General features: G+C 38.9%; 2 protein-coding genes across 6 annotated transcripts in view; one reads left to right on the top strand and one right to left on the bottom strand.

Moving 5' to 3' along the window:
* The window catches only part of pde5ab (phosphodiesterase 5A, cGMP-specific, b), a 73,327-nt gene extending 70,835 nt beyond the window's left edge, over positions 1-2,492 (top strand). For all 5 annotated transcript variants that reach the window (XM_058624185.1, XM_058624187.1, XM_058624186.1 and 2 more), the window contains exon 22: positions 85-2,492. In XM_058624185.1, the coding sequence (XP_058480168.1) occupies positions 85-204 (120 nt within the window). In that variant the 3' untranslated portion in view covers positions 205-2,492. The remainder of the gene's footprint in view (positions 1-84) is intronic.
* Positions 2,493-3,316: 824 nt separating this feature from the next.
* On the bottom strand, positions 3,317-7,388 carry mad2l1 (MAD2 mitotic arrest deficient-like 1 (yeast)). Its single transcript, XM_058625297.1, has 5 exons — positions 7,220-7,388; positions 6,326-6,472; positions 5,566-5,686; positions 4,774-4,877; positions 3,317-3,847 (listed from the first exon to the last, which is right to left on the bottom strand). The coding sequence occupies exons 1-5, from the start codon at positions 7,281-7,283 to the stop codon at positions 3,675-3,677; spliced, it is 609 nt and encodes a 202-aa protein (XP_058481280.1). The 5' UTR covers positions 7,284-7,388; the 3' UTR covers positions 3,317-3,674.
* Positions 7,389-14,858: the final 7,470 nt, after the last annotated feature.

The following is a 14,858-nucleotide window of genomic DNA, read 5'->3' as shown; positions in this document are numbered from 1 at the left end:
AAAAGACATCCACATCCTTTTAAACCGTGTCTTATATCGTGAAGAAATATGATAACAAATGTTATACTTTTCTTGTTGTCACAGACTTTGGCTGGGATGTCGGAGTACTGTTCTCCTTTGTTGGAGGGATGTCAGAAAAACCGGCAGAATTGGAAGCGTTTGGCCGAGGAGTGCGAGAAGGAACTGGTCAACGGCTTGGTGTGATTCCACAGCACAGCTTTCCTGGGTTTTTACGTGTTCAACACAGTCTCACGAAGTTTCATAAATTTGGTATAAACGTAAACGGAGAAGATTGTATTATGTCATGATACATCTAACTTGTGATCCAATTTTTACACTCGGTACACAAGTTTTTGTGATCCGCGATATTGCGATAATTAAGGAAAAAAAAGTTTTAAACACTTGAAAAGTCACTAACATTTTATTTTATTTAAAAAACAACATTTTAGATAATTGTTCTCTTTTTGTCTGCAGTTAAGTTAAAAAAATTGCTCATTTATGAATGAAATAGTGTCCATAATGCTCCAAAGTAAATGAAAAATGTTCGAAATGGAGCTTAAAACTATTACAACTCATTAACAGTAACCCATAAATGTACTTTCTAAATTAAATGGCAGTCTAGCTAGCTTTAGCAAAAAAAAAAAGGGTCACACCTATGAAATTATAAAAGTTATAATATCTCTAAGTGTGTGTAAATACACTTTAATCCCTTAAACACAGACTCGTGCTAGCTTAATGTTAGCTAACTAACATTAGTTAGCGAGCTGGTGACATTGGTTCAGTTTCCACGTGTAAATCACACTTTTGTGCTAAATTTGTGAAACTTTGTGAGACAGACTTATTCATTCATAATAGCCGTCACTCACCAGAGACAATAACAGTCAGCACTAAGCTATATTTATTAATAATAGCCGTTTTTATTTTTGCACAGAGTGGCTTTCATTTTGAAGTCTCACACTCACACACACACAAGCGCACACACACTATCTCTCACAGGTAGTGGGGTTTCTAGGGGGAATCACTAAATGGTGACACCGCACTATTTCCAGTGGGCTACAGATATTATTGTATACATACTATATACACTCTACATAGTGTCGCACTCATCCCATATGCTTGTTAAATATGTTTTGAATCACGGCAGACGCACTACAAGGGGTTTGAGTCTTTTGGAACATGTTTTCACTCATTGTCTTAACTATTGCATATTTATTTTTTGTTTGTTTTATATATTTATTAGAGTTTCTATATTGTGGGGCGGGGTGGGGGAGGGGTCGTCCTTTTTGTCAAGAGCACACGGTTCTTTATGTAGGAGAAGTACTTTTCATACTTTAAAAAAAGGGGGGGGGGGGAAATCCCATCTGGGCTTTCTTATAAGAACAACTCTTTCAGATGACGTTTGGAAATGTACTGTATTGTATCGACTTTTGTTTTTATGTAACAATAGCCAAAGACTAGGCCAGCGAATTCAAATGGAAAGAGGGTCTAGATTCTTCCACTGCCTTGTTGTGATAAAGTAGGACCAACTCACAATTTAAAAAAACAAAACAAAACTATATTTTATTTCGTCCATATCTCTCCGAGCCCGTGAATGCCTTTCTCCTATAAGAGGCTGTTTTTGTACGTCCTATTTTTATAAGTGAACGATGCATTGTGGGCTATCCCTTTTACTGTAAAGGGATAGAAATCAGCAGAAACTCCTGTTATGAAATGGTTAAAACTGGGCTTTCAACTTTTGGTTTGTCTTCATTACTGAATAACCAGGTATTTTACTAATTAATCAATTGTTTAAAAAGAAAATAGCAGTGTCAAAACTTACTGGTGACAACTTCCCAGTGAAAAGAACTAACATCAATAATAAAAAACACAAAAAACAGCAATTTTCTTCAATCCCACAGCTGTATGATACCAAATTCAATCATTATTTCATCCAAAGATTATGGTCTAAACTGATTTTAGGTGATGAATTAGGCCCAATCGAAATTTAATTTACTCACTTAAACAAGCAGATGACTTTGTAGAAGTGTAGTACGCACAATAAGAGGTGCATTTTTATGAACAGAAACAAACTAGTACAGACAGCCTGGTCTTAACTAAAGCACTTTTGTAGATGCACATGGTCAGAAAGCTCATTTGTCCCTGTGGCTGTTTTTGTATTTTCAGAAGTGTGCAGTCAGTTTCACGTGCCTGTCTACAACAGACGACATTTCCTCCCGGCTTTAGTCTCTGGCTCTTTTTGTTTCCTTGCATGTTCATGAGAGGGCATTACACCAGAGAGAAAGGATTGTTTTAATTAAAAGAATAATCTTTTTGTTGTTTTTTTTAAAGAGAGAATCCCAGACTTGTGTGAGTGTCTATTGCAGGCGAGATAATTTCATATAGAGATGATATGGTACGTTTTTGACAGAGTTCCACATCTGCAACTGTTGACACCACTAAAACACTGTGAGCCAAGTAATGGTATGTGCTATTAAAGAATAATGCTAATTTTCCATGTGTTTGGTGTGTTGTTCTTTTATTTTTCCATAATTATTTTTATAATATAATGTGCATAGGTCGGGACAATATTTAATTTACATTCATTGCCCACCAGGGGGCCTCAGCCGAATTGTAAATTGGTTGTAAAAATGTTTAACCTAAAATGAATTAAATTCAGCAAAAATTAATAAATGATGACTATATTAACCCCTTAAACACACCGACACATTTTTTTTCATTTACTTTTTATTTGTAGTCTATTGTAAACATCAGTTAACTAAAAATACTAACACACCTACACGTCACAATGTGCTCATTAAAACCTGTTGAAATCACTATTTTTGATGCATTATGACAAAAACTTGTTTTAATGAGCACATTTTGGTGCTCTGGGTGTGTTAATGTGAGTATTTTATAAACTGTGACATTACAAAAAAATAATAATGCATATAAACCTGATTACAACCCAGTTTACATGAAGTACATTGAAAATAATTTCTGTCTTTTTTTAAAAAACATAAAATGAAGGTACATCTAGCAAAAAGTTGGCAATTTAAGGGTTACATTTTTTCTTCTAAAATTCACTAATATTTGATGTTTGGAAAGGACTGATGTTGGTTTTTATTAAAATAAATCAATCAATTTGTAGCTTCATTTTTTATGAAGACATTTTGGTGCTCTAGGGGTGTGAATGTAACAGATATTAATGTGAATAAACTTAATTTGCTTAGGTTTTACTAATTTAAGTAATAATTTTCTTTCTCAGGGCAGTTCAGACTCAAAATGAAGATTGTGTTGCGCTGCCACCTCTCGGTCAAAAGCAGTAATACCATATGAGTGATGGAGCACAAATTATATTCATTTTATTTATTTATTTTTTCACATAAAAGTTGAACATATAAACCACTAGCTTCTAAAACAGAGCTGGACAACTAGAGCGAGAGAGAGAGAGAGAGAGAAAGAAAGAAAAGGAGGAAAACAACAGTAAAGAAAACATATAAATCACTGTTCAAGAGAAATATTTACACCAGTGTGGACGCAGATGTTTGCACACACGTCTGCAAAAACACAAATGAGACGAGGTGAAGTTCTGAGAAGGACAGGACAGACGGGAGGTAGGACAGAGCACTGTAAAATCTACTGTTTTCTGTAAAGGGCACGGGTTGTTGCCGGGCAGAGCAGAGCTCGTGGGACGTTTAAACCGAGTCGGCCCTCTTGTACGCCACCATGCTGTTCACCTTGTGGATGGAGGTGGTGAAGGAGCGGAGGCGCACTTCCTCCGACTGGCTGATGATCTGAGGCCCTGACTCCTCCCACTTCTCTGGGACCACCAGGTCTTTGTCCGTGTAGACCAGGAGGTCAAACGCACCTGGACGAGGAGGAGGAGGACCGGGTCAGAACACATTGACACGCCCACAAAACAAAAAAAAATCAATGTTCAGACCTGGTATTAAAGTGGGAAATCTATGATTTTTAAACCTGGACTCTCCATGTTTATAAATGTGGGTGCGTAAGTGTATAGTACTTACAAAAACTTTTAGATTCGGTCCAGTAGATCGGTTTGGCCCGGCAGCAATCACTACTGTGTAATCCTATAGGGCAACTGAGACAGTCTCCATAATATCCATGCATTTACTGTTGCCTCTGGTGCTGTTCCTTGTAAGTCTTGTGTTCCACACATCCGGATCTCACCTTTAACTTAAGTAAGCCTGATTTCTCACCAGGAAGTCACCCTCAATTGTGAGAGCAATGAATGAGGGCCACATGGGGGCTAATGAAGCTGAGCTGATGAACATATTGCACGTAAAAGCATGATTCGGTTTACATTTCGCCTTAAATGTGTGAATTGTGATTGAAGACGTGACTTCTTCACAATGCAGTTGTAACAGTTTAATTAATGATAATGGAAAGGAGTTAAACTCTTGTTTTCCGTTACAAATGCACTGTTGTTAAAAATAGTGGTGGGTAACCACACACAGTGAGACAGAGACTTTCAAAAGACTGATAGAAAGTGCATCGTTAATCACTTTCTAATCGAATCGTGAGGCACCTAAAGATTCTCACCCCTCGGAGCAACATGCAATAAGTGTGTACAGTTGACATTGATTCAAAGTGGAGGATTGGCAGATGATAAAAATCACACGGTCCCAGGTGAACGTTTGCAAATAGATAGCTTAATTTTTTAAATCACTCCAGCAAACGAATGTCGTCGTCTTAGAGTGACTGCACACGTTCGTGTAAACATTTTTATGTTACTACCAGGTCTGAACGAGTTTGTCGGTTTGTGTTACTCACATGGCGTCTCCAGCAGAGGCAGGAAAGTAACCGTGGCTGTGATCTGTCTGATGACGGAGCGGATCTCGTCCTGAATGGTCTTGATGGACTTCTCTCTGGGAGCACTGGGAGACACGAATGAACTCAGTCAAAAACACACGTTAAAGAAGAGGGAGAAAAGGGAGATTAATACAGTCATCGAGTCAGTAGCAACTGGACGTTGACCTATAATCCAGATAGAGGGATAATCAATAGCAGCAGCTTAAGACATAGCAGCATACGCCAAGATTAGACACATAAAGAAAAACTGTAAAAAACAACAACATACAGAATAAAAGATAAGATAAGAATCAGGAGTGTGCGCAAGCTACACAGACATGTAAACAAATGTTTGAAAGGAAATTCTAATAGTAACAACCACTGGTTTTGAGGTTATTGTTTTCAAAACACTGAAAAGTATTGTAAAATTTACGATATTAATTCAGCCACTTATGCTTTAATGTAAAGCAAATGTTTCAAGTTACTGAAACACAAACGTATATGGTGTAATTTGTTATTCTGAAATGTTATTTATAACTCCAGGTGCTCAATGATTAGTACTCATTAAGTACTAAAAATTACCACACACACACTGATAACTGATGAGGGAAAGTGTTGAAATAAGAAACGAGTCATAGCTGCCACCTGCTGGTATCAGAGTGTACTGCCACTCAAACACACACAAGAAATCTTCCTTTAAAATGTAATAAATTCAATAACTTAAACGAGCATCAAACCACTGTCAGTAGTTGAGTGTTGAGGGACTGAACTGACCTGCTCTCCTTGGCCGATTTGTCGCACTCGATGTCAAACTGCCATCTCTCCAGCACCTCGTTTGTTTCCAGACACGTGATCACCAGCACAAGCTTCTGCACCGTGCACTCAAACAGCCACTCTGTAACAGACACGACAAACCACAGACACTAAGCTGAACCGTCCTATTAATGTAGTGATGCTTTTAGGTTAGCTGGGGATCATAAAATTAACACTAATAATCAATAAATGAACACAATTCTCTAGTTGCAGCTTCTTGAACGTGGGATCATGTGTCTGGTCATTCATTTGTGTCACAATTAAGTGATTTTTTTACGGGACCAATTCATATTATTTCCTCAACCTTGTTCTACAAAATATAGACATTTATCATTGTCTGGGACAAAAAAAGCATCAAATCCTCAGATATGGGAAATTAGGAATATCACAAATTTGCCATGTATGCTTAAAAAACACAAAATGCTTACTCAATTACAGATTATTTAGAAAACATACAAATCTGTGGAGTTCTATTCTTCCCTATTCCCTAGTTTTATTTATTTATTCATATATATATATATATATATATATATATATATATATATATATATATATATATATATATATATATATATATATATACATACATACATACACACACAAACATACATATATATATACATACACATATATATATATACATACACATATATATACAGTATATATTTTTTTTACTTCCGTGAGACGTGTGATGAAGAAGCAAACATGTCTCTGCTTTTACCTTTAAGCTGAGAGACCACATTGGTGAGGTAGTTCTTCAGTTTGGAGTCGGTGGTGAGCAGGAGGCTCATGTCATAGTGGGTGACTCTGGTGAACATCTCTGGAGGATAAATGCCCCGCTGGTACAGGATGCTGTTGATGCCGAAAGCTGTGATTGATGGAAGGAAACAGAGGTTACAGACCGTGAAGAAACAAGTAAACAGTTCAATTCACTTAAGGGCTGAACAATTCATCATTTTCAAAACAAAATCATGACATGATGTAACACATATCCTTGCACTCATTTCAAGACATAAGAGACTAAATGACCTGAAACATGCACATGTATGTATATATACACACACACACGTATATATATATATATATATATATATATATATATATATACGAATTCTTCCTCTAACCCTTTTATTGTTATTTATTTCGTTTATGTTCACAATAGCTCCAAAATGGATTGTAAAATAATTGAATTCTGTGCTCTTAAATTTAATAATCTGTATTTCATAAAGTGTTTGTACATTGCATTGTATAAATAAAGTTTTTGGGTTGCACTGATTTTACTGGCGACAGACATATCTCGTAGTCTATGACCTACATTGTTAGTACATCAGATATTATATAATTCAGCCGAATTCTCTCGTTTGTTCGCCTCCACCTTCTCATCGTGGAACACGATTTAAAAACACGACAGTTAAAATGTGTAGAATAGCATGTTGACTTTGGTTCACCGTGTGTTAAAGTGTCTAAGGGACAGCTACTTTACTCTCTGTGTGTTGTCCTCCTGCGGAAGCTCCACCACGTTAGCATTAGCCGGCACTAGCACTGCGTGTCCACGGTCTTACACAGCGGGCCAGTAAAAGCACTAAAAACAACCAACTTTCTAGAAAATACTCACAAAAAAACTCCGCCACAAGCTCCGTGCTTCCCTTCAGAGTGATGCCCTTCAATGTGCTCGTCATGTTCACTTAAATTTAACTTAAACGTTTGTGATGTGTTTTCTTTTAGCCTTTTTCAGCTGCAACTACCCGCCGCCTAGTTTGAAATTTGCCAGCTGCCACTGTTGCGCATGCGTGAAGCGCGCAATATGATGACGTCATTAAAACGAGCACTGACCATGGTTGTATTGGCACTGACCCGTTTTCGACACTAGAGTTCAGTGTAACTCCAAGAAATCACAGTTATGTCTACTTTTATTAGCCGAAAACTTGCATTGTATTGCTTTCACTTACATTTTATTACTCTGGAGTTCATTCGTACAAGTATTATTACAACTGTTTCTCTTTGTTTTGTTTAAGAATGTTATTATTTCATACATGTGATTGGAAAATGCAAAATGAAGGCAAACGTTTTGTTTACTCTGTTTTTGCTCAGTTTTTACAAAAAAAGTTCATGAAGTTAAATATGAATTATAATTGTGTACATTCAGTGTTTCATCGATTTACAACAATTATTGATATAAAAGATTGAATTGTCAAAACAAATACATTCATTAATCTTTTTTTTTATAAACACAGTGGTATAAACAGTACACATAAGACACAAAAGGAAACATATACTTCGGCTTTAACACCATAATCCCCAGGGTATACTCTTATATCAGTCTAGTGGTTTCACAATGGTTGTCATACAGTAACAAACAAATAATCATATTTTAATCATATTTTAATCACTATTTTCACATGGGTTGTTACAGCTGGATATCACACTGCTCCCCTGCCAGCTGAAGGACGAGGTGACTGCAGTTACGTCATCATCCTGGACATATTTCACAGTCTGATTCTTGCCCATTGACAGCTCTTTTTTCCCACCACCACAGACTTCCTGCCATGTATCACTCACCTCTCTACACATCAAATGAGAAGGAGACTCTTTAACCCCTCCCCCCCCCCCCCCCCCCTTCTTCTAAAACAACTTTACTGAGGCGCTAATTCAGAAAAGCAGCTTTAAAGCTGTAGTACGTAACTTCCGTTTTCCGTGTTTCTCAGTTTGGCAGCGTTTAGATCATGCGTCACCCTTGCTGCACACAGGAAGTGATGCTTCTTTTTTTGTCCAATACAGATGGATACAACAACAACATTGCGCGAGTAAAGTGAGATGACTGCAAACGGGTTCAAAAGCGAATTCTGCTGCTCAAAAATGCAGTTGGATAAAATCCTACTTGCCCCGCCCACTGCTGCGCTGCCGCTACACACACACACAAATGGCGCTTTTCTATTATACAATGCTACCATGCTTCTGATCATGAATGTGGTTAGTTTTACGCAAAAACACACTGGTCTTAGGGTGAAATACCGTGTTCTCATGGCGGCTTTTCAGGCAGTTGGTGGGACAGTTACAGCTTATAAATTCATTTAATACTCTTTATCTTATTAATGTGGGAATATTTTACAGTTCATGTTTTTCTCATTTATCATGTACATAGTGAGTCATACATGCTTGAACATTAATCAAACAAACTCTGAGGGAGTCACGCAAATCCATATCCCTCCAACAGCGCCGGTTGGTTTTGTGGTCCTTGTGAACCTCAGCTCACGTTTGCGCGCCAAGTGTCAAAACACGGAGTCCAAATGGTGTCACGTTAACAAGTCTCTGCTGGTTTTGAACCTCGCAGCTCTGCGGTCGTGTATGGAACGACCTCGGCACCGCAGTCATGTTCCATAACAGAGACTGTGGGCCATGGCGTCAGGCCCACACACACTCTCGTCTGGCATCGCAAACGCGAAACATCCTCTGCATGTAAATGATTCGCCATTTACACATCGGAATATTCAACTGCACAGCATAAATAAAGAGTTCTGGAGATGAACCAAAGAAATACTGACTCAGCAAACCTGGTGAGCCAGTTAGACTCCACCCTGCCTAGTATGACCTGCTTCCTTCACCACAGTCAAGACAAGTTCCACAAGATGTACAGTTTTTGTAGTTATTCCACTGTGATGTGTTGTTTTCTAAGGAAAACACAATTTTTTTTTGTACCTCGTGAACATGTATCATACATTATACAATGTGATCTATACAGAATTTCTATTATATTTGCTGGAATAAGCTCCCCACTGACATGCATGTTATCACTGACCTGGGCCTTTTCAAATATGAACTCAAAACATATTTATTCAGAATGGCTTTTAATACTCAGTAGTGTTTTTATTCTGAATTCTTATCCTCTGGTCTATGTTTATGAAATAAAGCATTTTGTGGGTTGTTGTAAAGGGCTATGTAAATAAACAAATAAAGCTATTTGTTTATATATTTCAGTTTATTACATTTGTCGTATCATATCTTCCACTTGAAGGGGGGTATATCGCCACCTAGTGGAGCGGAGGCAAACACACTTTACTGAACAAATTGGTGCTTGTACAATGGGAACAGTGCAGTTGAACTACAACTGTAGCGTGACTTACCGGTACATGAAAACGTACTAATTGACAGTGTTGAAATGTAACAAAGTAAAAATACTTAATGACTGTACTTAAAGTAAGTGAAGTACAAAAGTCACGTATCTGTGCTTTACTTTGCTATTTATATTTCTAGCAACTTTTACTTTCACTCCGCTACATTTCCTTTAACTATCTTTGTTACTCGTTACTAGCAAATAAAATCAGAAGATGAGCTGGTAATGGTCTGAGCTTTTCTAGTCTTGATGAACTGCTTAACACTACAGTTTTCACTGATTCACACACTGCAACATGGGGTTAAGTCCCTTAAGTACAGTCACTTAAGTAATATTGTGACTTCAACTTAGTTAAGATACTTGTACTTTTACTCAAGTATCCATTTTAGGTACTTTATACAAGACTAAACTAAACAGCACGTTGGGGTTGGTGGGAAAATCAATGTAAGTAGCAAATAATAAAGATATCACAGGCACTTCTGAGGTGTCATTATGTCATTACTCCAAAAAAACCGATGGGCCTTTGCCTTTGTTATTCCTCCAATGTGCTAAATGTGTGCAGACTTGTCAGCTGTCCTGCACTTTCACAGACTTGACATTTGCCTCATGCGCATATTTGGCTCAACTGAACCATCATCATGTGCAAAACACTCCTCACGCAAACGTCGGGGAGGAGGCGTGTCCGCAGCGTCGCCAACCACACACCGATCACACGGAATATGATGAAGTGCCATCACTTTGCGTTGTAATGAGGTGTTTGCCGCACATTCCTAGGTGTTTTTTGAGCTTGTCCCACTTGGCGCTGAGTGGCTGCAGAGATGGGCGTGTGTGTGTGTGTGTGTGTGTGTGTGTGTGTGTGTGTGTGCGCGGCCATCAGCTGGCTGGAGCCGAGCCTCATGTTCTGTTCTCTGGCTCTCTGCATGCAACAGCTGGAGCTGTGCAAATGACTTCTCATGTCTTATTCACACGCAGGCACACACACATTCCCTCATTCTTGTACATACACAAACCAAATGTGAGCACACTGTATACACACACACACACACACACAAGCTGACGAGAGGATGTTTTTGTTTAAGATGAGGCCGTTTTATTGGTGTGCAGCTTGGTTTTCGTTGCTGTAGCTTTTCTCCCGGGGGTCCGACAAATGAAATAAAACTTTATTACACATTACATGTAATGATACATAACATCAAACACAGGAAAAGTGGAAACTACACGAGAAACGGAGAGAGACTGTGTGTGGACACGCCATTTGCCGTTTTTGAGCATTTTGCAGGTAAACAACACGTGTAGTTTTGTCTGAACTTAAAAGGAACATGTGTCAGATAGTAACCTCATCCTAACCATACGGCACGTCTTCACCCTCAAAATGTAATCATTTACATTAAAGGGGGAATTGATTTAAGGGGACGCCAAGTCCCCTTAGGTCGTTTTTTACACCTAATAGTCCAATAGACTCCGGGGTTGCAACATTTAGTGGAACAAACCAAACCTTTTGTCTGACAAGACAATTTTCCGTTTAAAATCCCCGGTTGTGTTTGTGTCATAAAGAGACAAAGTTCCGTCCATTTTTTACGAGTGAGTTTACACGACGGCCTTCAGCCCCATTAGAGACAATCCAAACACGCGGGCCCCATCCATGGACAGATCGCCCCCTATAGTAAACAGGGTCTAATTGATGGCGGGGTGCGGGATGAGAGCACACATAGAGTCACTCAGTCATTGTCAAAACACCTGCACCACATCCACACACAGTGACTCCTCCCTGCACATGCACACATCCCCCCCGAGGGCCGATGTCTGCGAGCTATAACGTTAACAAACAGCACACACGCCAGCTGCGCAGTGGAGGCAGTGGGGAAAACGCTTTTATTACTCATGCAGTCTTAAAGCTTCACAATGCATTAGTGCGCTATAAACAAAGCGGTCCGTGTCATCCAAACATGTCCAGCTGCAGACGTTTTAATACCTTCAACATATCCTTTCTGCTCACGCACGCACGCAACAAGGAGTCAAAAGGTGGACGAGAGAGGCTCAAAACAAAGAGCCTTAAAGGGGGCGACTTTTTTTGAGTTCTTCAATGTAGTTTATTATATAAATGTAATGTGTTTTCTGCTTTCTATTAGAAAGGAGAAATTAATTCATTAATTCATAACCCTAAATCCACTGAGAAACTTAAATGTCCAACGATTAGTTCTGTTCCAGTGGGGAATCGCTAATCAGTGGCGCCTCTATTGCAGTGTTTCCATCATGGTTCAAATGTCCTCACAAAGGCAGGTTTAAATCAAAGGTTGTACTACACACACACACACACACACACACTCATACTCGTATATATAAAAGACAGCTGCCTGATAAATCTGCATGAACCCGACTTCCTGTTGCAGAGAGTGAATCACGGAAAGTGAATGCGACGCACAACGTGGCCGAGGACGCGGTGCAGCGGAGATCACGTTGCAGAGGGAGTGAGATGATATAAGTTCACATATGCTGAATACAAATACCCCGACAGTGTTATGTAACCGCTGGCTTTCTTTTTCTTTTCTTTTCTTTTCTTCCACATCATCCATTCCCTCCTGCTCCCCGAGTCTCAGACGAGCCGAGATGAGTCCAGATGACTTCCTGTGTAACATCTGCGTGTGTGAACCCAATGTGTCACAAAAATAAAATCCTGTTATCCCGTTCTCCGCTTACACACGGTTCTGTGGTCGCTGGTGATCGGCCAAGACTTCAGCGGGGAGTGACGATGTAGGACGAGATCACATTACGACGCCGCTAACAACTTTCCTTGATTTCTGAGAGGAAATTAGAGCCTGCATTTAGACATTTACTGGACAATGACTGTTTAGAACAGCAAGAATCTGGTGATTTAGTGCAAATGTGAAACATGTTTTGGTTCTGGACGAGATTAATAAATGCTTCACCGAATCTTTCTCCTCTAAATCAAAGCAGCAGTTTCTCAACTTTGGAGGGCTTAGAATAGAGCTGCAACTACAGTAACGATTATTTTTACAACTGATTAATCTGTTTTTTATCGATTAATCGAGTGCTTGTTTGATCCTTGTTTTTCCCAAACCTGGAAATGATGATGTCCTCAAATGTCTTTAATTTGTCCACAAACCAAAAACGATTCGGTAACAAACAATTCTTTGTTATACGGAGCAAAGAACCTGGAAAATATTCACATTTAAGAAACTGAAAATCTGATTATTAATAAATAAAAATGAAAAAAAAAGAACCCTTTAAGACACGCGCGACCCGTAATTTCCGTAATTACACAAAGGTCTGTGCTATCGGCAAAATTCCAACTGTTTCTGAAAGCTGAGGAGTTGCACGTCAAAGCCAACATGTGGTTATTACGGTAATTTCACTCGTGCTGTTGCAGGAAGCCAGCGAATCAGTGTCTTTGTCAGCAGAGAGGAGAGAGTTGGAAAAACACCTGTACATAGTTTCCATTTTTTGGCCTGTTTTTGGACATTGAGACAAAGACTGTTCATATTTCACATTTAACACGCTAAATCTGGTGTTCGTCTACAACTACAGTGATTTTTTTTTCTAAATAAAACGATTAGTTTTTTCTTCTTTTTAAATTGGTAATACACTATTTTAACATACAGTAAATTGTAAATAACTGCCAGATTCTGGCCCTAAAGTCCAGACGGACATTTTGAGGCTCAAAAGTTAAAGGGTTGATCATCGATGAATTGTCGCAGGCCTAGTTTAGAATAGAATAGAACTTGAAAAATGTCTTTGGTCTCACCATCAAACACATAATTATCAAACATAGATAAAATAAATAAGAACAGAACGTCTGTCACACCACACAGTGTCCAGTTTGTGTATCTTTCGTGGTTTAGCTCTTATTTTGAAATCTTTGTTCCATATGTGTGGCTAGCTTGACTTCCTGCCCTTTTTGCTTCACGCCCTCTGATTACAGATTACACACACCTGTTCCTAAGTGTTTTCACCTGCCGCTCATTAGCCCACCTTCATTTAAGCCTGCATGCAACACGCTGGAGGATTTTCAAAATCTTTTTACACAATTTTACACACACTGACACAACAGACTTTGTGAGCGATTTTCACCGCTTTAATCCTGGGAAAGCACAGATTAGACGATCCAGTCAAGGCGCAGGACCACACACTTGGTGTCTAATCAGGAGGAGATTCCAGGGATTTGGGATCTTCACAAACATCTAAAAAAAAAACCCCCAGTGTTTGGGTCTTTTAAACTTTTTTAAAACTGTAACATTGAGTCCTGGTAATCACATTTCCCCCCCCCTCCCTTGCATTTTATATCTGCAAACTTCCTGCAGCTATAACATATCTGATTTATACATGTGGCCCTCAAGTAAAGTTTCATGACAAACACATCTGCTCCGGCTTGGACGGAGAGACACGAGTATGAGCGGATTAACCACACAGTTATGGGAAAGAGGACTCGGGACTCTGGAGGATCCGAGTGTCTCGGCTCCTCTGGTGCATCTGCCCTCCTTCCGTCCCTGAGGCGCTGACACAATCATGACGGCACACACACACACACACACACAGCTGGCTCTGTTTAGCAGTGCATCTCCCATTGTGCTGCCATTATTTAATAGCAGCTTTGGTGCAACACAGAGAGGGATGTTTACGTGGCCGAGGCTCAAACAGTCATTACGCGGCCAACCAATGAAATCGGTATGCGTAATTAAAGTATCCATAATTTATATTTATTTAATGTTTTTTTAAACAAGCACAAAACTTAAACTTAAGCAATAAAAAAAAACAATTATATTGTTGTTTTCACAGTGTGATAAAGATGATCACAAAGACCACAACATCTGGTGCCACTGCATGACATACATCTATTTTTAGCATTAGCTAAAACAGAAAATGGAATTACTAGCTCTTTTTGCTACTGCTACAGAGCTTTGAGCATCATAAAAACTTAAAAACATGAAAAGCCCGCTCTGTTGTTTGACTTATCGGTTCTGTTTGTACCCGATCCGCGCTGTAAACGTGTGTGAACTGCAGCGACTTCCTGTCAAAACGGGAATTTGATGGGATTTTTTAAAATAATACACGTATACATTTACATTCTCGCTACAGTTTTAGTTCGTTTTACATACACACAATTCATGTTCAGTTAATTATAACT

Source organism: Solea solea, chromosome 3, assembly GCF_958295425.1.
Source record: "Solea solea chromosome 3, fSolSol10.1, whole genome shotgun sequence".
Lineage (NCBI taxonomy): Eukaryota > Metazoa > Chordata > Actinopteri > Pleuronectiformes > Soleidae > Solea > Solea solea.
Note: the sequence above shows the minus strand (reverse complement) of the source record. Positions and strands in the feature narration are given on the sequence as shown.

What these genes read in the sequence shown, in the direction of transcription:
- mad2l1 (XM_058625297.1), bottom strand. Translation starts at nt 7,283, where the DNA reads ATGACGAGCACATTGAAGGGCATCACTCTGAAGGGAAGCACGGAGCTT. An exon ending in GCTTGTGGCGGAGTTTTTTT is followed by an intron (nt 6,473 to 7,219) that starts GTGAGTATTTTC and finishes CATCAATCACAG; the next exon opens with CTTTCGGCATCAACAGCATC. An exon ending in AAATCGGCCAAGGAGAGCAG is followed by an intron (nt 4,878 to 5,565) that starts GTCAGTTCAGTC and finishes CGTGTCTCCCAG; the next exon opens with TGCTCCCAGAGAGAAGTCCA.